The sequence below is a fragment of the Haliotis rubra genome, unplaced genomic scaffold, assembly GCF_003918875.1.
Source record: "Haliotis rubra isolate DU_JTF1 unplaced genomic scaffold, ASM391887v1 Scf32, whole genome shotgun sequence".
NCBI classification, from domain to species: domain Eukaryota; kingdom Metazoa; phylum Mollusca; class Gastropoda; order Lepetellida; family Haliotidae; genus Haliotis; species Haliotis rubra.
Window position 1 is genome coordinate 2,404,555 of NW_025766991.1, and position 26,981 is coordinate 2,431,535.

Here is a 26,981-nt window from a genome sequence, read left to right on the forward strand (position 1 = left end):
CCTCCATCGTTGACTCTTGTCCACAACCCCAGTGTCACAACCTCCATCTGTGACTCTTGACCATAACCCCAGTGTCACAACCTCCGTACAGACTCTTGATCACCATAGGTTTTTCTTCAGCAACTCTCAAAACTGACCCCTATCATAGAATGCTCCCCTATTTCCCAGGACAAATCCTCCACACTCCTCTTCCCTCCTCATCCTCTCTACGCCCACTACCTCCTCCTCATACAATCAGTAACCATTTATACTCCTAAACCTGATCTTATTCTGGACCACTTAATTCAACTCTCTTCAGATAGTGGTTAAATATATCCCAAAATAAGATTCAAAGAGCCATTTATGATTATAGTGAGTCGGTGGAAATTAGAAGGCACTGACTTGTGTCAGCATCATACAGTACATATCAATAGATCTTACACTGGTTTCATGTTGTTTTCAAACAACATAACTACATCAGCAGTTGATTTCTAGAGAAGTCTTATCAAGATGAGTGCTAAAACAAGTTGAATGAATTTCAGTCAAGTTTCACATGCTGAAAGATCTTTACATCATGGGGAGCCCCTTTCACAAAGTGACTGTAGTGTGATGACTGTTAATGAAGGCTATGTTTAAGTTAGAGAGTTACAATCACCTTATCTACAACCACTTTGTGGAACTGGGCCCAGGTGTGATCATTAGTAGGATTCACTTCATAATCAACCTCTTTAAGTTTGTCAACAGTTTCTATATTAAGTTAATGATTATATCTGGGGTGGGTTTTACCTATCAGAAGTACAAAATTTACTCTTTTTGGCTCCACTGAAGTTTGGAATGGCTGGTTACATTAAATGTTTGTTTGTTTGTTATTGCACTATTATTCCAGCTATATGGCGGCAGTCATTCATAATTGAATCTAGACCAGACAATCCAGTGATCAACATGAGCATCTATCTACGGTTGATTCTGGACGGTTAATGGAATACTCACAGTGTTACACTGTGGACATGGACAGTATGGGAGACTGTGGACATGGGTTGTATGGTAGACTGTGGACATGGGCAGTATGGTAGACAGTGGACATGGGCTGTATGGTAGACTGTGGACATGAGCTGTATGGTAGACTGTGGACATGGGCAGTATGGTAGACAGTGGACATGGGCTGTATGGTAGACAGTGGACATGGGCTGTATGGTAGACTGTGGACATGGGCTGTATAGTAGACTGTGGACATGGGCTGTATGGTAGACTGTGGACATGAGCTGTATGGTAGACTGTGGACATGAGCTGTATGGTAGACTGGACATGGGCTGTATGGTACACTGTGGACATGAGCTGTATGGGAGACTGTGGACATGGGGTGTATGGTAGACTGTGGACATGGGGTGTATGGTGGACTGTGGACATGAGCTGTATGGTAGACTGTGGACATGGGCTGTATGGTAGACTGTGGACATGGGCTGTATGGTAGACTGTGGACATGGGCTGTATGGTAGACTGTGGACATGGTCTGGGTGGACATGGTATGGTAGACTGTGGACATGGGCTCATGGGCTGTATGGTAGACTGTGGACATGAGGTGTATGGTAGACAGTGGACATGGGCTCTATGGTAGACTGTGGACATGAGCTGCATGGTAGACTGTGGACATGGGCTGTATGGTAGACTGTGGACATGAGCTGTATGGTAGACTGTGGACAGGGGCTGTATGGTAGACTGTGGACATGGGCTGTATGGTAGACTGTGGACATGGGCTGTATGGTAGATTGTGGACATGGGCTGTATGGTACACTGTGGACATGGGCAGTATGGTAGACTGTGGACATGGGCTGTATGGTAGACTGTGGACATGGGCTGTATGGTAGACTGTGGACATGAGCTGCATGGCAGACTGTGGACATGAGCTGTATGGTAGACTGTAGACTGTGACATGGGCTGTATGGTAGACTGTGGACATGGGCAGTATGGTAGACTGTGGACATGGGCTGTACGGTAGACTGTGGACATGAGCTGCATGGCAGACTGTGATGCCAAGAATGCATCATCTCCATTCATCACAGTCAGAAGCTTGAGATGCAGATATTAGGTACATCTCAAACTGAAATCAAGCACCTGTTCTGTACGTAGAAGTTGTTTTCTTGAACCAGTTCCCCCCTGTGGTGGTACGACATCATTTACTAAATGGTAACCACTTGTTGACTTGACAGGTAAATTCCTTGCCATTGTATAAGCAGCTTGGTAGTTTGGGATGCTGTATTTTCATTGTAATCATGCTCTCCATATTTACTCAATCAATGACTGGCTGCTACTGTGTAAGAAATCCTATTTCTTCTGTGTATCAGAGCGAGGTTCCTTTGGTGTATTTGGTTTTATGAACAGTTCTTACTGTTAATGACTTGCTTATAATTCAACATTTGGACAGGCAATATTTCTTATTATAGTATTTTGTTAATTAACATGATATTGATGTGGAAAGTAAGTGTATGAGCTGGATTGTTTTCTCAGTCAGTGGTTGTTGAGAGCTGATGTCATCGTTATATGTATTCTGTGTTAAGCAATTTGGTCATCACTTGCTGTTTGTTACATTTCATGTCCATTCAGGACATGTTGTCGTGCTCCAGATAATTTTTCAACATCAGGAGTACGTACTCCTTACTTTTTCAATATAGGAGTACTGGACTGACTGACTGAGTTTGGTTTTACGCCGCTTTTAGCAATATTCCAGCAACATCACGGCGGGGGACACCAGAAATGGGCTTCACACATTGTGCCCATGTGGGGATTCGAACCCGGTTCTTCGGCGTGAAGGAGTACTGGAATACCGTAGGAGTACATTTAGAGTACTGAATGGAAATTAATGGAGCATCAGTAATCTTGTGTATCGTTTCATATATGCACCACAACATTGCTACTCTTGTGTAAACAGGTCAATGAACAATAAAACAATACTCGTTCAGATAAATACGTCTGTAAATGATTCTAAGACCAGTACACCATTGCTGTGGTGTGTATCTGCTACATTTTTTAAATTATTTCCTACCGTATCGTGCATATTTTTTATCCGTACATACGTCGATACGGCCCTTATCTGGAGCCCTGCTATCAGATCATATTGTCATGCCCTGTGATGACTATCAGATCATATTGTCATGCCAGCAAGAGCTAATGACATGATGGGTCAGTTGATATTTTCATGCCCTATTAAGCAGCGATGGAAATAACCCATTGCCCGACGCCCGAGTCCAGTGTGTTTTTTCTGTCGGGCAAGCAAATTTGTATATCACACTGTACTGGTGTCCAGTTGACTTTCCAATGTTAATTATGTTGTTTATTTAAAAAATCAACAAGAAAACGTCCGGTATAGTGGACAAATTATCAGGGCAAGTGATTTTACATGTGCCACTGTACAGGTGTACACTAGCAATTTTAAACTTATTTCCACCCCTGTATTAAGTCATATTGTCATACTCAATCAGATCACATCTACATATCAAATCAGATCTTATACTTGTGCCACCTCAGTATCTATTGACATATTTAATCAGACCCTATTACCATGCCCTTTTAAATCCTGTTGCCATGCCCTGTCAAAATATATTGTCCTTCTATATCAGACTGTGTTGTAATTCTATATTGAACCCTATTATGATACCCTATGAGTTCACTTAATATTCTTTAATCATGTCATTTTGTTACTTATATTATATCAAGAGCGTTCTCTGCTGCAGCCCCCTATCTCTGGAACATTCTACCACTCGCCCTAAAAGAAATAGAATCTGCTGACGCTTTCAAAACTGCCCTCAAAACTCATCTTTTCAAACTCTCTTTTCCATAGACATTGTCTACAATCTGTTCTCTTTATAGCGCCATTGAGCAATATCTTTTGGAAATAGGTGCTCTATAAATCATATAAATATTTGCACACATACAAGTTGAGCTAAACCTGGACAGGGATCTTCTGAACAATAACTGTTTAGAAATGTATTTCCAGGTCACCTTTAGGTGGAACACACTATTTAACTAATGCTAACATTTGAAATGTATTCATCTGTTCTGCAGTGACCACTGTGTGAAGGAATGGGATTTGTCAACAATGACATGTGTCAGAGCTCTGCAAGGTCACAAGGGACCAGTCCGAGACATCAAGGTAAGGCTTTCAATGACAACCTTAGATAATTCATGTACTTTCTCACATGTTAAGCTGGATAACATCTTATGAACCATGGTGTCTCTGGAGCTATCCGCATTCAGGATAACCCCATAAGGTCTTCTATGTAGCTAGCCTAGTTGAAAACAATCCATTTGGTGCCTTTGGATCCAGAGTAGGTTAGGACCTCTAATCAGGGCCTTCACTGGAACTGGGTTATCCAGATAGGGCATTCTTTGGAGCTAGCCTACGTTGGGGCATCCAGATGGGGCCTTCTTAGGTGCTAGCATTCTTCGGGATATCCAGATGGGTCCTTCTTTGGAGCTAGCCTACTTTGGGGCATCCAGATTGGACCTTCTTTGGCGCTAGCCTACTTTGGGGCATCCAGATGGGACCTTTGGTGCTAGCCTTCTTCAGGATATCCAGATGGGGCCTTCTTTGGAGCTAGCTATTTTTGTTGTTGTCAAGTTCTTCACAATAATACATCACACTTTCCCAAACTTCTGACCACGAATTCAAGCTAGAAAATACAGTCATTGTTGAAAGCTGAGGTGGTCACATCTGGACATAAAGGTATCAACAGCAACTGTATAATTAGAGTGGTCAAAACCATCACAGTAAATCCAGGGTATGACCACCTCTAGTCCAACTAGTTATTAGAATTAATTTGCCATATTTTGGTTAATAAACATGATTGAAACATTCTCATGTTTGAAAGGGCATAAAGAATCAATGGTGGCATATAATGTTGACCTGAAGTATCCTGCTCTGAAATATCATGTGTTTATTTCCCAAGAACCTGGATGTCTTAGTTACTTGCACTGGTGTAATATTGATAAATGGGAGATATATATGGGGAAGAGATAACACCCAGTTTTCTATTTATCCAAGCCTTTTGTATGATATAAATCATAGTATGTTTATCTGCACATCTTTTAGACTTTTCCATAGCATTATCTATGATATCGTGTTGATATGGTAAGGAGTGACAAGCTGTGATTCTAAATACGCACAACAACACGAGATGAAAGCATTCACCTAAAGTCGGAGAAAAGTGTGTATGTCGGCAAGTAATATCACAGTCATACATGAACCCCATTTATCTTAAAGTGGTGATTGTTTGTTGTAACTTGATGTTCTTCCTCCGCTACTATCCCAAATATCTCATACCACTGATAGACACTCAACTTTGTGGATGTTACGAGGGGCAGAACGTATATCTCAGTCTGGCTTATCTCCCTTTGTAATCAGCAAATCCAAAGCACAGGTGTCCACAAGATGGCGAAAAAATGCTACAACTTCAACATTTTTCTGAAAGTTACCTGAAGGTAAAAGTGGTATGTCTGGCTTGGGTAAACAAGCTAGCATGATGTGATTGCATAGCAGCAGGAGCCCCACCTTGGCTCCACCTGTACAACCTGACATCAGCCATATGGACATTGGAGGCAGCCAATCACAGCTCACAATATGGAACAGCCCTGGGAAGCAGCCAATCAAAATGGCTGTTTCTTCAGAGGCCAATGAGATGTGTGGGTCTGTATTTTGTGAAAATGTTGAAACCACATGGTTGCACTTGACTAATAATTACTAGAAAGGAATTGGGAAAGGATATTGCATGTCTGCTTCACATGTCTGTCATTGAGGATGTGGAATCAAAATGAAATTAATAAGAGGAAAAGAAATTTAACCTAGTTACCTTGGTTCATGTGTTTTATGGAAATGTTCTTCTTTTTAACCAATAACATTAGCGATTGCTCCATTAGACAAAATGGATGTTCTGGCCAATAGAATGGTAGTAATTACTGATTCTGTGTAAATAAATTACCCCAACTGCCATCCATATGTAGTCAATAAATGTCATATTTGGACAGTTTTATTTTCAGAGGAAAAAGTTGTTGTGATGGAAGGGAACATTTCAAAGATGTGTCTTAAATTTTATATGTTCTTCTGGTTGTGCTGTTGTGGTATGATGAGGACATGTTAAATGATTAATGTCAACCCCATGATTAAAGGCTGGATCTGTCTTTTATATGTTTATAATTTGAAACTTATTTGTTGAAATTGTCCCTTTATCATGTTGAGCTGGTCCCTGATGCTAAATGAGCTAAGATCTGCCCCCCATCTGTCGTGTGAATAGCAACATGTCTTGAAAATATTATCATTGTTGACGGACCCCCATTTCTATGATAATATTGCCCTTGCACAGATGGGGAATTTGTTTAACACTACAGTAAAAACATAATCATACCACAGCAATGGTTTGTGTTTGTTGAAAGTTTCGATTGTAAAATACTGCTGAAAGAAATCAAGATGGAAGTTTATCAGCAATGTTTATTAAGGTTTCGGTCAAATTGCGAGCTAGAAGTGTCGGTGTTGTCGGCAAGCTGGAGTCAAGACGCTGTCACCTGTTATTGATTGGCTGGAAATTTATTTATGCGAATGTTTAACTTTTTATAGTGAGTTTCCGAATGTGTTCTGTGTTAGTGCCTCTGATTGACTCAGGTGCTTTCTCTCGGCCCAGCAATGTGGTCGCCAAATGGAAAACTTGGTGAAACCTCCAGCCCCGACTTACTCCAGCAACACTTCACATGTTATTTTGATAAATACAATATGATACAAGTTTACAAAGTTGTTTATAAGCCTGCCTCCGATGTAACCTGTTCCATGTGTGGGTGACAGACAATGAAAGTCATAATCAACTACCTCTGGTCCTTTCAAAGACTCTGCTGGTTTGACCAGGAAGGTAAAGGAAATTATACCAGCCGGCAGACCAAGTGTTGGCTTGATTGAAGGTGGTGGTAGATTTCCACTCCCGCTATATATGGAGCAGAGCCAGAATAGTGTCAAAACAGGTATATGGAATCTATAGATTCAGAGGAAAGAATAATTATTAGATGATTAACAATTTTATATTCCTGGGGAACCTTTTTGCTGAAAATGTTCTTTGATCAGATTTACAACATTCAAGGCCTTAGTAAAGCTTTCAAATGTTTCAAGGTGGACTTACAGAGGATATTTGGAGACCAAACTGATGTAAGGAACGGTTCCTGATGTTGATATGTGCCCTATCTTCCCTTGTTTTTCCAGTTCAATTGATATGCCTTTGCATGTGTTTGTGATGGGAGCCACTGGTTTGTTTTTTTACACCTCATATCATCGCTGTGAGAGAGTGATTCCTACACACAAGCTCATGATATTGTACATTTTAGAAAATGTTTCTTATGATAATAGAAAGGGTTTTGTCACTTTTTTATATATATGTGTATGGAAAAGTTATTTGTTTCCCCAAGGCCATTTTTTCACTAGACATAAGATAGCTTTTATCTCAGGCTGTACAAATAATTGCTGTTTATGTTGTATAAGCATCATATAAGCCTTATGTATATCACAGGTATGTCAAAACTCCTCACAATTAGACTTGAATACATTGAAGTAGCCTTCACCTCTGCACACTTACTTTGAGCACACAATAGGAAGATACCCGTGAAGATTCTGGGTAGAATAGGTCTTCAGCAACCCATGCTTGTCGTAAGAGGCGACTAACGGGATCGGGGGGTCAGGTTCGTTGACTTGGTTGCCACATGTCATCGGTTCCCAATTGCGCAGATTGATGCTCATGCTGTTGATCACTGGATTGTGTGGTCCAGACTTGATTACTTACAGACCGCCACTATATAGCTGGAATATTGCTGAGTGCAGCGTAAAACTAAACTCACTCGCTCACAATAGGATCAAATGGTTATGTCAGCCAACATGAAACACATTTCTGTGGTTTGTATGGAAACATTGTGGATTTGACTCAACAGAAAGAGTGAGTGAGTATGTCTTTATGCCACTTTTAGCAATATTCCAGCAATATCACGTCGGGGGACACCAGAAATGGGCTTCACACATTGTACCCATGTGGGGAATCGAACCCGGGTCTTCGGCGTTACAAGTCAAGACTTTAACCACTAGGCTACCCCACCGCCCCACAACAGAAAGAGCCCTCTGAGGCTTCCAGCTAGAACTGTTCCCCAAGCAACCAAACGATGTCAGAGATGTCAGGATCGCCACATCCAGTTGAGACATTTTCGTTCAAACACCACGGCCGTATCATCCACAACAATCCAAATCCCTGGACTGTGCCGAATCTCCGACCAGACAGTGCGCAATTGGCTATGGAAAGCCAGACTTTTGCCAGAAGACCAATTCAACATCACGTCGTTCCCTACATCAACGTCAACGGTTGATCTTTGGAGCATGACAATGCTTGACCTCACGTTGCACGTGTTTGACAGGTCTCCCTCCAGCAATGTTCAGTTGTTTAAGTGACCTTGGCCTTCTTGATCACCGGATTTGTCCCCCATTGAACATCTATGGGATACGACCGCCTCCGTGGTGTAGTGGTTAGAGCGTTCACCCGGAGAGCGGAAGGTAGCGGGTTCGATCCCCGACCGCGTCATACCAAAAGACGTTAAAATATGGTACTTGTTGGTCCCTGACTGGCGCTCGGCATTAATGGGTACAACAAGGACTGGTCGGCTCGGAGTCAGTATAATGTGTCTGAGTTGGGTATTCATGCTTCACTGCGGCATGGTATCTCAGTGGGTAGCACTATAAAACCAGCTTCAGTCTGGGCTAGTACAAGCAGCCGCACATACACATGCATGCATGTCGTCATATGAGCGAAATATTCTCAAGCACGATGTTAAACCCAATTTACCTCACCTCACCTCTATGGGATAATCCGCCACCTCAGACACTACAAGAACTGCACACAGCACTTCAGCAAGAGTATGAAAATATTCCTCAAGACAGCATTCGGCATCTCCTTTCTTCAATTGGTCACCGCTGCCAAACTGTTATCGATGCTCATGGTGGTCACACCAGATTCTGACATTTTACTCTGACCAAGTGGCTTTAATAGCCCTCTGTGGTTTTACCAAACACTTTCTGGATAATCATGTTTTGGAAATTTGTAAAGTGATGATTTTACTGTAACTGAGCAATGATGTCATGTTTGAATCAGGTATATACACTCAGTAAGTAAATTCCAAAATGCCATGTCAAGTTTCTTTTTTTGAAGAGTATATAAGATACTCCAGCTTCAGTCATTAGGTGTAGTATGCTTACTATGAGTTTTCAGTAATTATATGCATATATGAATAATGACTATGTTTTATTAATTTTTTTTGGATTCCAAACCCAAATTCAAAGATTCTCCATGTAACCCATTATCTGTACACCCTTTCTTTCAACATTTAACATTGAACTAAAAAATACTGTTATAACCTATCACTTGGATCATTATGAACCAGGAAATACCATGGATAGCAAAAGGGAGGTGTAGAACATGGGTGGTTTCAAATTCAGAGAAAAAAGTTGATTTTAATTACAAAATGTCAGCTTATTGCACGTGCAGCATTCCTGTGAGGTGTTTGTTTGGTGTGGGAGAGACAACAGCCAGGGGAGGAGATGACAGACCGAGGAGGGAGGCCAACGTTTTGGGGCAGAGTTAACACCCTTGATGAAGGGAGGAGCTGGCCGAGGGAACAACATTGCTGTCGTGTAGTAAACATCATACACGTAAGAGTAAACAATATGCAGAATGTTAAAAATTTGAAAATCAACCCTGTGGTGATGCACAGAATATGCAAAAACTGCCTGTTATTCACCATATGCAGGATGTTAATATTTATGTGTGAAATGTTTTAAACATTGATTTTTTTAAATACCGGTAGATGGGTTCAGGGTTATTTTTTATGAATAAAGGTGTGTATGACAAAATCTTTAATGTGACTATTTCAAATGTTAAAGTGACTTGCAGCAGTAATTAAAAAAGTTGATGTGTGATGACATATGAAAATATGAAAAGACCTAATCAGTGTAAGCATAATGTGTGGGGCAACGATGCAAAATGATGGCTTGATGTATAAGTGTTTTCTTTCCCCCCCGAAAAAAAACAAACAAAACAAAACAAACACACACATACATATATACCTCATATGTGACTTTAATCCTCAGTTCGCCTCGCCTCATCTAGTCTGTCTCACAGTTCCTGAACTACAGTGTTTTCCCTACTGCCTAGACCTCCCTGCAATCCTAAGGCCCTAACTGAAGCAAGTTTGGATTTCGACAGTTTCTGAATCTCCTAACTCACTGAGGCTCCTCTTCAACTGTTAATATTACATAAATTCAGAGTTGAAGTATTAGTCTACATCTCATCATGCTATAGGTTCTGGTTCAATTCCACAGACATGGACAATATGAAACCCATCACTTCTGTTTAGCTGAAATAATACAACAGGCAGCATAAAATCCAGCTCCCTCACTCACTCAGGACAAAATCATCACAGCCATGTTGATATTCCACAGACACGGACAATGTATGAAGCCCATCACTTCTGTGCAGCTTGAAACATTCTACAGTCAGCATAAAACCCAACTCACTCACTCACTCAGGACAAAATCATCACAGCCATGTTGATATTCCACAGACACGGACAATGTATGAAGCCCATCACTGCTGTTTAGCTGAAACATTCTACAGTCAGCATAAAACCCAACTCCCTCACTCACTCAGGACAAAATCATCACAGCCATGTTGATATTCCACAGACACGGACAATGTATGAAGCCCATCACTTCTGTGCAGCTGAAACATTCTACAGTCTGCATAAAACCCAACTCCCTCACTCACTCAGGACACAATCTTCACAGCCATGTTGATATTCCACAGACACGGACAATGTATGAAGCCCATCACTTCTGTGCAGCTGAAACATTCTACAGTCTGCATAAAACCCAACTCCCTCACTCACTCAGGACAAAAACACCAGATCTTCACAGCCATGTTGATATTCCACAGACACGAACAATGTATGAAGCCCATCACTGCTGTTTGCTGAAAGCTACAGTCAGCATAAAACCCAACCCCTCACTCACTCAGGACAAAATCTCACAGCCAGTCAGCATAGCTGAAACCCAACCCTCACTCACTCACTCAGGACAAAACACCAGATCTTCACAGCCATGTTGATATTCCACAGACACGGACAATGTATGAAGCCCATCACTGCTGTTTAGATGAAACATTCTACAGTCAGCATAAAACCCAACCCCCTCACTCACTCAGGACAAAAACACCAGATCTTCACAGCCATGGTGATATTCCACAGACACGGACAATGTATGAAGCCCATCACTGCTGTTTAGATGAAACATTCTACAGTCAGCATAAAACCCAACCCCCTCACTCACTCAGGACAAAAACACCAGATCTTCACAGCCATGGTGATATTCCACAGACACGGACAATGTATGAAGCCCATCACTGCTGTTTAGATGAAACATTCTACAGTCAGCATAAAACCCAACCCCCTCACTCACTCAGGACAAAAACACCAGATCTTCACAGCCATGGTGATATGCATGTATATCTGTTACTGACATGCTCCATAGATTGGATTGACATCCTACCAGTCCTCCCAGCAGGCCACAGATTACAAACCCATTCCACCTCTACTACACGGCATAAAGTTGGAAGCCATGTGAGTTATGCAACTCTACACCACAAGTGTGGTTGCACCAAAACCACAAACCCTGTCAGGTCGTCATTAATTCCGACCTCCCGACCCAGCAGGTGTGTGGCGCTATGTGTAATACAAACTAAGGAGACGGCAGTGTCGACATGCGCCTCTACATACGCTTCATCTCGGTGACAGCCCACACGTGCACAATGTTTATATATTTACAACAGTGGCCCAGGAATATTTATTTCACTTACTAATAATTATTTTCAGCAATGAAATCTCAGCCGATAATGCGACCCTTTCGTTATATGTTTTAAGATAAACCGATTTTTTGTCAGATTTCTGTAAACCCTACAGTGTACGTAAATTGCTATAAAATGTTTGTATACTAAGATAAGCGCCACAGTAAACATATTGAGAACAGGAATGTGTCAATGTGTTTGAAACAACTTGTAACATTGTTGATTATTTCTGTATGTTTATGTAAAAACACTATTAATATTCTGTCAAAAGCTCTAGATGAGTTCTCTAATCCGTCATTGATTATATTTAGAAGGAAAATAAATAAATGGAATGCCCTCAAAGACAAGACAAGCTGACTTAGATTAATGGGTAATATTGGTTTATGTCTTGAAGTTAAGAGACATTTTAGTAGAGTTTTTCAACTATAGTTTTGCTGCTGTTAACAGGAAATGTTCAGAAATTGTTTTCTTTAAACAGGATATATAAAAACCCTGATGTATGCATGACATTTGCAGTTCAGTTTTGTACACGGTTACTTTAAAAAATACTTTTGTATTTTGTACATATTTAATATTTATTGCTGTACTTGTGGCTTTTTGGACAAAAAATAAAAAGGATGATCTTAGCTGAAACTAAGTTTTAAAGGAGATATTTAAAACTTGATGACTTGGGAAATGTCAGAGATTGTGATTCCTGTGTCTTTGCCATGATCGTGAAGATTATGATTTACAGGAGTTCCTCTAATCTCTGACTTACTTTGTGGGTAATGTGAAATTGTATATTCTCACAAATATCTATCTTCCACTGATTTGGAAAATATTACTTTTTAACAAAAACCTTTTCAAATTTCCACTCGTGTATGACTAACTCTTATGACTAAGACCCAAATCAGTGTGTTTTGACTGTCAGTTTTCTGCGAAATAAATCTAGTTTTGGACATAACATATTATCACTGGTTCTTTGTGGAGATTAACAGGCCATAACGATTACATGTTACAGCAAGGCTATTGAATGTCCTACACCTCCGAGTGTTAATCTGTGAGAATCAGCCGTCAGTTGGTCTATCTCCAACACCGACCCGTCTCCCTGAACATCGGCCACACTGACGGCTGGTGATAGGCACTTTTGACTGTATTTCCATGCTGGCACGTGTCTGTTGGTCGCAGGTGATTCACGCCATGCGGTGGCCACTGTCGTGGGTAGGATTGTTTTACCCCATTTACCTCCCTTGAAGATACCACACTTGCCCCCATTATACGCCAAAAACACATTTGTACCAAAATTTACCTCAGTTTGAAAATGTCATTTGCCAGATTAAAAAAATTCCCTAGTTATGTACCATGACTGAAGAATATCTGCTTTATTTCAATTAAAAATCGTCATTGGAGTCTTTTTAAGCAGTGAAATGAAAAGGCCAATAAAAGAGTAGATAGACTATGTTAATGTAAACCTAACCACATATCTTTGTATTAAAAAGTCATGAAAGTAGAAACAAGTGACAGTTCTGAGAAAATGTTGGCTTGATTCCTTTAATACGACTTTCTTTGCCAATTTGTGCTTGTTTGTTTTCCTTGGTGCAGTACTTTCTATAACCAAATTAAAAATCATGTTTCATACATGCAGTGATCAATCGTGATAATTAGGTTCAATCAAAATGTTCCAAGTGTCACTGCTCGATTGTAGATCAACCGTGAAGATCCGGGATAGAATTGGTCTTCAGCAGCCCATGCTAGTCGTAAGAGGCGACTAACGGGATTGGGTGGTCAGGCTCGCTGACTTGGTTGACACATGTCATTGTATTGCCATTGCGTAGATAGATGTTCATGATGTTGATCACTGGATTGTCTAGTCCAGACTTGATTATTTACAGGCCGCCACCATATAGCTGGAATATTGCTGAGTGCCATGTTAAGCAACAAACCAACCATTGTAGAACTGTTGCTGCTTTTAGCAGTAGCATGTTACTTTTCTTCACACACAACTTCACTTAATGCTGCAAAAATGTATTTAGTAAATGTTAGCATGTTTCCTTTGACTAAAATTCCATCAGCATTTAATTGATGTTGTCATCATCATTTCAAAATTATACTACATGAAGAACATTTAGAGGGATTATCATTCTTTGCAAAATATGTTTTAAACGTTTCATATTGTTCAGCTGGCGTGCAGCATGTGTTGTATTGTTCATTGGGCATCCAGCAAGTGTTGTATTGTTCACAGGGCATGCAGCAAGTGTTGTACTGTTCACAGGGCATGCAGCAAGTGTTGTATTGTTCACAGGGCATGCAGCAAGTGTTGTATTGTTCACAGGGCATGCAGCAAGTGTTGTATTGTTCAGCAGTGTTGTATTGTGAGCATGCAGCAAGTGTTGTATTGTTCATTGAGCATGCAGCAAGTGTTGTATTGTTCACTGGGCATGCAGCAAGTGTTGTATTGTTCAGTGGGCATGCAGCAAGTGTTGTATTGTTCACTGGGCATGCAGCAAGTGTTGTATTGTTCACAGGGCATGCAGCAAGTGTTGTATTGTTCATTGGGCATGCAGCAAGTGTTGTATTGTTCACAGGGCATGCAGCAAGTGTTGTACTGTTCACATGGCATGCAGCAAGTGTTGTATTGTTCACAGGGCATGCAGCAAGTGTTGTACTGTTCACATGGCATGCAGCAAGTGTTGTATTGTTCATTGGGCATGCAGCAAGTGTTGTATTGTTCATTGGGCATGCAGCAAGTGTTGTATTGTTCAGTGGGCATGCAGCAAGTGTTGTATTGTTCAATGGGCATGCAGCAAGTGTTGTATTGTTCATTGGGCATGCAGCAAGTGTTGTATTGTTCATTGGCATGCAGCAAGTGTTGTATTGTTCACAGGGCATGCAGCAAGTGTTGTATTGTTCACATGGCATGCAGCAAGTGTTGTATTGTTCACAGGGCATGCAGCAAGTGTTGTACTGTTCACATGGCATGCAGCAAGTGTTGTATTGTTCACATGGGGCATGCAGCAAGTGTTGTATTGTTCACATGGCATGCAGCAAGTGTTGTATTGTTCACATGGCATTGCAGGGCATGCAGCAAGTGTTGTATTGTTCATTGGGCATTCAGCAAGTGTTGTATTGTTCATTGGGCATGCAGCAAGTGTTGTATTGTTCACAGGGCATGCAGCAAGTGTTGTATTGTTCACATGGCATGCAGCAAGTGTTGTATTGTTCACAGGGCATGCAGCAAGTGTTGTACTGTTTACATGGCATGCAGCAAGTGTTGTATTGTTCACTGGGCATGCAGCAAGTGTTGTATTGTTCACAGGGCATGCAGCAAGTGTTGTATTGTTCACTGGGCATGCAGCAAGTGTTGTATTGTTCACTGGGCATGCAGCAAGTGTTGTACTGTTCACATGGCATGCAGCAAGTGTTGTATTGTTCACTGGGCATGCAGCAAGTGTTGTACTGTTCACAGGGCATGCAGCAAGTGTTGTATTGTTCACAGGGCATGCAGCAAGTGTTGCAATTGCAGCAAGTCTGTATTGTTCACTGGGCAAGTATTGTTCACTGGGCAAGTATTTTATCATGCATTCAGCCAAGTGATCATATTCTAAATCAGTATGAAGCTTCCATCTTTTGTAATTGCACCAAACACTAAGTTTCTTAAGCATAATTGCTTGTTATCTCATTATGAATGCAGTGTCTCTCGTTAGATCATGCAGCACACGTTTCCTGTAATTACTGCAATGGGTGGTGATAGTGGAATACAGATATATCACTTGAAAAGAAGGGCTGAGACGTTGGTGGTGATCACAGGACTCTGCTAGATAGCAGGTTAAAGTGGGCTAAGAATCTGCAGATTGAATTCTCCCTTTGAAAATTTGATATTTTGATGATTTAGAAAGATGACAAGGCTGAAATCCAATTCTGATGGATTGTCTGGGGAATGAAATATATACCCCTTAAGACTGCTTCTAGTTGTGGAACACCTGACACTTAGCTAGGAATCCTTAAACACATGTCATCACTTATACACCAGCTCTTGCTGCTGTATTTCTACCTGAACTACTCCTGGGATTATCTGATAGCCTGGCCACCCCCTCCGAAGCCAGACACCCCACTGTATGTTCCTCCCCAGTTCGACTATCATGGTCTTTGTTCATACCTTGCAGCTTTTGTTTCATATAGTGTTTACAGGTTTGTAGCCTGTCATGGTGTGCAGGTGTCATCAGGCAATGACTGTTATCTCCGATTTCACCATCGTGCCAGGTATTTGCCGATAAGATCATTGAGAAAGGCTCGTGGGTACTGCAGGAGTTGTGTTTCTCTCGCCTCTCATGAGATCTCTGAGCGAGTCGTAAGTGTCAAATCCGGGGTGATAGGTCGCCCTCGTTGATTGTGTGAGGGGCTCTCCTGCCTACAGACCTGCCTTAACCTTGCTCTTAGGAGCAACAGTTTGAATTGCAGCCCCTGAATGAGCTAGTTTGTAATGTTAGGTGAAACAATGGCTGTCGGCTACTAGTCCTCAGGAGGAGACCGTCCTCCAACTCCCCTTACACATACTAAGAAACTGATCAGAGATCGCCTTACATGCCCAGTGATTTATTGCTATACTTTCTTTGTATTTTCCAGCATTATGTCATTGTTAGATGGTCGTGGATTGTGACTGACTCCCGGGGATGATGGCCCTGAGGAGGTCCTCTCTTGCCCTACCCCCAAGTCAGCACCCCCACCCTCCTCCCCACCCCTCCTCACCTGACATTCCACTGTCAACCACACCTATTTATCATGCTCTTAACAAATTCCACATCTGTCAAAATTCAATACAAAATTGATTACAGCTCCTCACAGTGAAACAGTAGTTAGGCGACTTGGGTTTCACAGTTATGGACTTGTAAAGTAACTGAAGCTGAAGGAGGGAGATATGTCTTACTACCGTCCCAGTGTTGCGCAGAGCTTGCTCCTTATGTACCAGCAGCGTATAATGGTGTGGTGTATGTACCAGGGAGTCGGTGTCGCTTGACGGGCTGTTACAAGCCTGTCACCTGTGTACAGCAGTGTGAATGCCATTCTCAGGTGGCCAGCACACCTGGGCAGGTATCACACACACCTGGAGAAACGCCTGCTTGGACCCTCACAATTAGATCTAAGTAGACACTTCAGTCGAACAGGACCGAGGAAATAGGATTACTCTCAAGCAGTATCGGCTGCCTGACCTTGGCTGAATGACCCTGAAAGTCTCATTAAGTAATAACGTTGAAGAGTCATTGCAGATGTTTGACGATTAGGAGAATGCTTTCTGATGTATTAAATGTACCATGTAAAATGATTTTTTGGGAAAAATACAACAACATATTTTATGCTAATTCAAGAACTGTCCATGAACAGTTTGCCAAAAGTCTGTGCGAGATTAGAATAAATGTTATTATTTTTGGAAAGTTTCCTATATGAGCAAATCAAAAATGGCATCCGTTCCCATATATTTAATAATTGTGCCCCAGGAATGTAGCTAACCTGGTTATTTAGTCAACAGTTTATCATGTTAACAAAGATAGTCACTAAAAAAGGTAACTGTCAGTGTTGATATTAAAAATAGTCTCGCTGTGTAAGGTTTTCTTGATAAATATAATACAATTAAATACATTTCAACAATTCCTAATCTGAGTTATAAATCATTCTGATTGTTTACTAATTTTCTAATCTAGATAAATTTTGTAGAAATTAGTTGTCTACAAAAAATCGGATCATAACATTTTAACAAAATTATTGTCTACAAGCCTTAGTGTTAGACCATTTGAACCAATTTTTTGTTTTTAAGCAATCAGATCATATCATTTTGGACTAAAATACTGTCTACTAACAATAAAATGAGAACATTTTGAACTAAAATACTATCTACAAACAGTCAGATGAGAACATTTTGGACTAAAATACTATCTACAAACAATCAGATGAGAACATTTTAAACTAAAATACTGTCTACAAACAGTCAGATGAGAACATTTTGGACTAAAATACTGTCTACAAACAATCAGATCAGAACATTTTAAACTAAAATACTGTCTACAAAAAGTCAGATGAGAACATTTTGGACTAAAATACTATCTACAAACAATCAGATGAGAACATTTTAAACTAAAATACTGTCTACAAAAAGTCAGATGAGAACATTTTGGACTAAAATACTGAGTACAAACAATCAGATCAGAACATTTTAAACTAAAATACTGTCTACAAAAAGTCAGATGAGAACATTTTGGACTAAAATACTGAGTACAAACAATCAGATCAGAACATTTTAAACTAAAATACTGTCTACAAAAAGTCAGATGAGAACATTTTGGACTAAAATACTGAGTACAAACAATCAGATCAGAACATTTTAAACTAAAATACTGTCTACAAAAAGTCAGATGAGAACATTTTGGACTAAAATACTGTCTACAAACAATCAGATGAGAACATTTTAAACTAAAATACTGTCTACAAAAAGTCAGATGAGAACATTTTGGACTAAAATACTGAGTACAAACAATCAGAGGATCAGAACATTTTGAACAAAATGTCATAGTTAGAGGGAACAAACATGAATGCATCATCTTCATCAGTGTAGAATACATCTCGGGAGACACACATGGTGACTATCACACGAACTTACTTGACCTCCTGTCAGGTGAGCTAAATATGAGTAACCCATCAGTTTTGATAATATCCAATATATTTTTTTAAAACTACCTGTCATTTAAACATTTTTGCATGATGTAATTTAGACATAGATTGTTGGCCTGTTGCCCATCAATGTTCAGACCTTGCATTAAGTCTGTAGATGAAAGCTGGTGATAACAATATATAACTCAACGTGAAGTAAATTCGTTTAAAAGTAGACTAGCTTGTCTAAATGTAATTAATTCATGCTTATAAATATAAAATATGTTTTGTATGAGGAAGAAATGTAACAAATATGTTGTAACATCTCAAAAGATTGCTGTGTCTACCAGACTTGTGGATCTGCCAGATAGGACGAGACCACAGTGTCCTATGCTTGTGTTGGGAGCAGACTAGTCTGCCTTTGTGTGGTGGGTAGAGGATGGGAATTATCTCAAAAGGCGTTATATGGTGGTACATTTTTTTTACTTTGGCTGTTGGCATTAAAGGGATAAAACAATGGAGAGTTTGGGTAGTCTGCTCCAGATCTTGACTGCATGTCACCGTGCCCTAGAACATTATTAATTATCTTGATAAAGTCTGGTTTACATTGTTCTAAAAACATTATTTGCAGTTTTAATTTATATGGCTGTGATATTGTTGATTGCTGCATCAAACAACACCAAGACTTCTCATAAGAAATGAATTCCTTTCATAAATAGTGACTTTTGTATTACTTCACATATGTGAAGGATGGCATGTCTAAAAGATGCATGCCTAAGGGCGAACTCGTCTAAAGGGTGGACAAGTCTAAAAACTGCACTTCATAAAGGATGGACAAGTCTAAAAACTGCACTTTATAAAGGATGGACAAGTCTAATGTATACATTTGTCTAAACAATGGACAAGTATAAAGCATACCAATGTCTAAATAATGGTAAAATCTAAAGTATGCACTTGCCTAAATAATGGTAAAATCTAAAGGATGCACCTAATAAAGTATGCCCTTGTCTGAACGATGGACCTGCCTAAATGAATATGTCTAAATGATGCCATTGTCTAAAGGATGGACAAGTCAAAAGGATCCATTACCTCTCCTGAACCAACTGTTACAACCAAGCCTTCTGTTACAACCAAGCCTTCTGTTTTCTTGTTTTCTTCCAGGCTTAGGCCAGACCAATTTTATTTCTTGTTTTACGGATCCTCCGGTCATATTTTTTCAAGAATAAGAAAAAAAAATAAAAGTTAAGTTTCCCCACTCAAAAAATAAAATCCTAATATTTATTGGTCAAAACTTTAAATTTACTAGAAAAGGTTTTTGTCGATTGTGTTTTGCCCCATATACACTTCATAAATTGCCAAAAGTAAAATACTTTTAGTATCTATTTATTTTTATTTTTATTCTTTTTCCCTCCTGCCTTTAGGTTTTCCGAGGACCAAAATCCGTAAAACAAGAAATAATATTGGTCTGGCCTTAAATACACTTTGATCTATTACACTGAACCTGGGATGGAACAGACCTCAAATGTTCAACTTCTGATTTGATAGACTTGCACCAATGAAGCATGGTTCACCACAGGACACAGGCAACTAACATCGGTAGCATTATGTAGCAGTCCAACTTTACTTCAGCCATCAATCTTACATTATCTGTTTAGGATTACCTGTCTAAGCCTTACACAAGCCAGATAACATGAAGTTCAAGTTATTAATGATTTACAGCCTTTCATATCCTTCTGTAGCTCTGGTAAGTTATGATGGTATTTCCTGGCCCAGGTAGTCACCTATCACCAAGTTTTGATAGATTTCGAGTATGTTTGTCCGAGCTTTGTTGATGAAATCTCCCTCTGTTTGTGAAATATGCCTGTCTGTAATTTGATCTATGTGTTTCTATTGTGCTGTATAAAGCACCATGTTTGTATCGCAGCACACATACAGTACATAACACTCATGCACACCTGGCAAATTACCGCACAAACAACAAGATATGAATTTGTATCACGTAGAGCAATGTTTTGTTGTCCACGACAATTCATGGTGTTCTATTCCCACAGAGTTTTTACCCTGGTCCAGGGTAATTGATTCGAAATATGAAAGTGACCAAATTTTAAGATTGTGTGGGATAGGGTTAATTCACAAGCACCAGGGAGTGAGACTATCCCCCTCCCCCTTCCAATCACCCTCCCTGAGTGACTCAAACCCATATACCCCAAAGCAAGCCAACCATTGACAGGTGAAGCAAGATTACACATATTTTGAATTGTAACTTTCCTGAAAGCTTGACAAGCTTTAAGGATGTTACCATCATAAAAATGTACTAAAATGTGTATTAACATTATTTCTTTATGGTGTCGGTCTTCCCATGTCATTGTGCATTATACAGCTCATTTTTCCAGCTGACTGCACCGGGACATGGTGATGGGGGCAAGTTTGGGGTGGGGCTCGACTCAGACGATGTGTGCTGGGTACAATGTTACTTTCTCTGACAAACCTTATTAAATCTTGTGACAGGTCAAGTGTCGTCATGTTTATAGTCTGTAATTCATTTTGTGATCTCGGCGCGATAAGGCCCCATCCTTACTCCATCCTGCTGAAATGCATGCAAGTTGGTTGTTGGTCTTATTATAGAACCTGTCGGTTTGGCTTTGATCCCCACTGGAGAGCATTCAACATCACAGCTTTTACAAATTTTCTCATATTTCAAGATGACAGGTAAGCCATGCTGGTAGATAATAATCGTCCCGAGATTCACACCATGCTGAATGTGTGATTATTTCCCTGTTCTGGCATCAAAGAAGGACTCTGAGCAGCATCCGTGGAGGCTAGGATATCAGTAACCACGACAAACTGTCACTGTATTGGTATTATCGGCTTCAATCTCGGAAAGTCGGCCTACCTGCTTCACTCCACCCCACTTTGATCATTACAATGACTCGGACTTCTCACTGAGTCCTATTACGGGAAGACGTACTGGGTAAATCCCAGCCTTCACTCAGGCAGTGTTCACACCTTGACAATTAGCAATATGATACAACATAAATCAGAGGTAGTCAGAGCCTTGCTGAGACATCCACGGGGATGATATGACGAGGCGATGCTGTCAAGGTTGTTACAGAACAGTACGCAGATTGGTAGGGATACTCAATATCAGGATGAGTGAAGAAAGACACTTCTCATTTAACATGTTACAAAGGCCTTTAATGTTAAACTATCTATTGAGATTTGAAGGTTGCTAGTGTGTCCAATTAGTTTTCCCAAAGCTTTGTTTCAGTGGTGTTCCCAGCTGTGATATTTCTGGAATATTGCTAAGAGCATAGTAAAATCTCACACACTCACTCACTCCAGAGCCATTCCTCAAAGTGAGTGAGTGAGTATGGTTTTACGCCGCTTTTAGCAATATTCCTGCAATATCATGGCAGGGGACACCAGAAATGGCCTTCACACATTGTACCCAAGTGGAGAATAGAAATCGTGTCTTCGGCGTGACAACCAAACGCTTTAACCACTAGGGTACCCTACCGCACCATTCCTCAAAGAAACTGAACAACTGAAGGTGTGTGTTGAAGTCCATGAGTCACGATCACCTTGGTACTTTAAACACATTGTGGAATGGGGCCATGGGACCCCAACAGACAAATTCATCAACAGGAATGGACTCTCACAATGCCAGTGCACTTTTTACCAAACCTTGGTGTTATAGCAAACCATAGGTCGACATCTAGGTCTGTAGCAAGATGTTGGTGACACGCACTTTTTGTGATTTTTAACATTCTTGGTAGTGTTTGGGATTTTATTTGCAATGCATTCTTTGTCAGGATAAATCAATCTTATTTAGCTGACCATTATTTATTTCTGTATGTTTGTCTTTGTAAATGCATGCTCCCCAGCTCCCTTGCATCCCACCCCTCAAATCTTAACCTAGAATAGCCTGTCCCTAAAAGGTGACAAAATGGAGATCTAGTGATAACAGTGATGCTAATTGAATTACTTGATGACAATGACATTAACAGATTTACATGGTGACAGGATTATGAATTTTATGATCAGATCACAGGATATGCATCCTAATTGTCTGGATGACAATTAACTGAAAGACCAGATGACATAATCTTTAGACATTTGGGACATCATTTTGTGTACTGAACATACAATCAAAGAGGTCCTTTCAACACCATGGTGGTATCTGAGTGACTGCACATCCGTAGTGCATTAATTTCATAACTGGATGACAGTGTCAGCTGTGTGACTTGATAACAGTATTATGTTAACTGTGTGATGACAGTATTGTGTTAACTGTGTGATGACAGTATTGTGTTAACTGTGTGACTTGATGACAGTATTGTTTTAACTGAATGACTTGATGACAGTATTGTGTTAACTGTGTGACTTGATGACAGTATTGTGTTAACTGTGTGATGACAGTATTGTGTTAACTGTATGACTTGATGACAGTATTGTGGTAACTGTCTGATGACAGTATTGTGTTAACTGTATGACTTGATGACAGTATTGTGGTAACTGTCTGATGACAGTATTGTGTTAACTGTATGACTTGATGACAGTATTGTGTTAACTGTATGACTTGATGGCAGTATTATGTTAACTGTATGACTGTGTTAACTTAGTAACTAGATGTCAGTACTGAAGATCTACTACGTCCAGGATCTACATCAACAGCTCGAGAGGTCCTCGTGACAGTATGGTGTTAACTGACTGACAAAATGACATTGATGTGAGTTAACTGACTGAGAGGTCCCTATTGTGACAGTATGGTGTTAACTGACTGACAAAATGACATTGATGTGAGCAGCGAGCACCTAGGATCTACATCAGCACCTCGAGAGGTCCTCGATGACAGTATGGTGTTAACTGACTGACAGTATGATCTACATCAGCACCTTGATGACAGTATGGTGTTAACTGACTGACAAAATGACATTGATGTGAGCACCGAGCATCTAGGATCTACATCAGCACCTCGAGAGGTCCTCGTGACAGTATGGTGTTAACTGACTGACAAAATGACATTGATGTGAGCAGCTAGCACCTAGGATCTACATCAGCAGCTCGAGAGGTCCTCGTGACAGTATGGTGTTAACTGACTGACAAAATGACATTGATGTGAGCAGCGAAAGCACCTAGGATCTACATCAGCAGCTCGAGAGGTCCTCGTGACAGTATGGTGTTAACTGACTGACAAAATGACATTGATGTGAGCACCGAGCATCTAGGATCTACATCAGCACCTCGAGAGGTCCTCGTGACAGTATGGTGTTAACTGACTGACAAAATGACATTGATGTGAGCACCGAGTACCTAGGATCTACATCAGCAGCTTGAGAGGTCCTCGTGACAGTATGGTGTTAACTGACTGACAAAATGACATTGATGTGAGCAGCGAGCACCTAGGATCTACATCAGCAGCTCGAGAGGTCCTCGTGACAGTATGGTGTTAACTGACTGACAAAATGACATTGATGTGAGCACCGAGCATCTAGGATCTACATCAGCACTTTGAGAGGTCCTCGTGACAGTATGGTGTTAACTGACTGACAAAATGACATTGATGTGAGCACCAAGCATCTAGGATCTACATCAGCACCTCGAGAGTTCCTCGTGACAGTATGGTGTTAACTGACTGACAAAATGACATTGATGTGAGCACCGAGCATCTAGGATCTACATCAGCACCTCGAGAGGTCCTCATGACAGTATGGTGTTAACTGACTGACAAAATGACATTGATGTGAGCACCGAGCACCTAGGATCTACATCAGCACCTCGAGAGGTCCTCGTGACAGTATGGTGTTAACTGACTGACAAAATGACATTGATGTGAGCACCGAGCATCTAGGATCTACATCAGCACCTCGAGAGTTCCTCGTGACAGTATGGTGTTAACTGACTGACAAAATGACATTGATGTGAGCACCGAGCACCTAGGATCTACATCAGCACCTCGAGAGGTCCTCGTGACAGTATTGTGTTAACTGACTGACAAAATGACATTGATGTGAGCACCGAGCACCTAGGATCTACATCAGCACCTCGAGAGGACTTTCCTAAGACCAGAGAGGACAATCAGGAAAGATAGAAGTATGCGAGAGTTAGAGATAGTGGTATCTGGTTACTGGACGAAGGATGTGTATCTGAGCCCACTGCTCTGTGTGTGACAGGGGTGAAGCCAGAGATAAGCTTGGAGCATCTACAGCTCTACCTTCCATACAGCCCCGATCCTCAACAGGTGTTGGGAATTACCAGAAGCTTAATATAATTGTGCCACCTGTGAGGAGGGTAGCACCTCCGCCGAGCTCCACTACGGCTCAAGTTAGCCTTCTTTCTTACCTATGTCTAGTGAGATGGCCGATAAGACATTACCGCCACTCAACTCAGGTGAAAGATGTTGCAGGTGTGAGGTCTCAAGTGCAGCTTGCTATATCCATATAAAAACCAACAAATCAATTCACAATGTCATCGCTTATGAACTGGGTACATTTTGCTGGGTTAGAGATAGCCAGTTGTGAATGGAATGTTATTTAACTTGGAACAGATTTTGAAATTTAGCCTGGATCTTTTAGAAGGGGATGTCCCTGTGATAGGGTCAGGTGCTATCTTAATGGGCCCCTATTTATATTCATAAGTTCGAGATTGTCTGTGGTTAAATCTGTGTACAAATCTGCAAAATGTTGAAGATGTGTCATTTCCCTCAATTGCGACTTAAATAGAAAACATACTGATAATAGTTTATGTAAATAGTTGACGTTAAAAATCCAGAACAAAGTAATCAGCAGTTTCATCAAGTTGAAGCCAGCAGGAGTGATTGATGATGGGAGATTGTGTAGATCATGTCTATTTTCATAGATTGGTCTACAACAAAGGCCATTGATACTGTTTCAGATACTACGCTTCTTTCTGCATTCATGCTTTACTCGTCAGCTTTAATTTCCCATTCATTTTGTAACCCTTATGATCGCTCCCTGCAAGTGTGCAGTTGTCAAGATGTAAGTAACCTTGTTAGCTTGGGCTCTGTTCAAGTTGCCTGTACTACACAGAGTTTCCATCGGTTCAGATTTGAAGATTTGAAATAAACCAAATGGTTTGTGTGATGCACTGTTATCTGCTTCAGTTTGTCTATACTCTTCCTCGCCATCTGAGTGAAGTCCTCATCTAGACTGACGTTTCTTCCCTATTATCTTCTCCAGTCCCCAGCTTCATCTCTTATCTTCAACATGCAATCCTTTTCTTCACCACCTCATTATCCAGCCTTCCCATATCCCTTCTGTGTGGAGTCTCAGTCAGTCCTTCATTCCTTCCCCACCTCTTTTCCAATCCATATCCACCTCTTCTCCAATCTATATCCACCTCTTCTACCTTATGCATATCTATCTCTTCTCCCTTATGCATATCCACCTCTTTTCCCTTATGCATATCCACCTTTTCTACCTGATCCATATCCACCCCTTCTACACTATCTCTTACCCAAGAAGTCTTCTCCTTGATCCATATCCACTACTTCTCCACTATTTGTTACCTACCAAAGAGGTCTTTTCCTTGATCCTAATCCACCTCTTCTCCCTGATCCATATCCACATCTTCTCCACTATCTCTTATCCACTTCTTCTTCCTGATCCATATCACCTCTTCTCCACTATCTCTTATCCACTTCTTCTTCCTGATCCATATCACCTCTTCTCCACTATCTCTGACCCAAGAGGTCTTCTCCTTGATCCATATCTACCTCTTCTCCACTATTTCTTATCCATCCCTTCTCCCTGATCCATATGCACGTCTTCTCCACTATCTCTGACCCAAGAGGTCTTCTCCTTGATCCATATCTACCTCTTCTCCACTATTTCTTATCCATCCCTTCTCCCTGATCCATATACACTTCTTCTCCACTATCTCTTACCTAAGAGGTCTTCTCCTTGATCCACATCCACCCCTTCTCCTTTATCTCTTCCCCAAGAGGTCTTCTGCCTGATTCATATCCACCACTTCTCCACTATCTCTTACCCACCTTTTCTCCATGATCCACATCCACCCCTTCTTCACTACTACTTGTTCACCTCTTCTTCCTGATCCATATCCCTTCCTTTTCCCTGATGCCTATCTACCTCTTCTCTACCTCCCTCTCTTTAAATACCTTCTCCACCTCTGCTCCATGATCCACATCCACCTCTTCTCCCTGATGCCTATCTACCTCTTCTCTACCTCCCTCTCTTTAAATACATTCTCCACCTCTGCTCCATGATCCACATCCACCTCTTCTCCCTGATGCCTATCTACCTCTTCTCTACCTCCCTCTCTTTAAATACCTTCTCCACCTCTCTGCTCCATGATCCACATCCACCTCTTCTCCTGATGCCTATCTACCTCTTCTCTACCTCCTCTCTTTAAATACCTTGCCTATCTACCTCTTCTCTACCTCCTCCCTCTCTTTTAAATACCTTCTCCACCTCTGCTCCATGATCCACATCCACCTCT

At 40.8% G+C, this 26,981-nt stretch overlaps 1 protein-coding gene across 1 annotated transcript in view; it reads left to right on the forward strand.

Moving 5' to 3' along the window:
- The window catches only part of LOC124283744, a 116,145-nt gene that overhangs the window by 69,750 nt on the left and 19,414 nt on the right, over positions 1–26,981 (forward strand). The window contains exon 21 of the mRNA XM_046719768.1: positions 4,039–4,126. Within this exon, the coding sequence (XP_046575724.1) occupies positions 4,039–4,126 (88 nt within the window). The remainder of the gene's footprint in view (positions 1–4,038; positions 4,127–26,981) is intronic.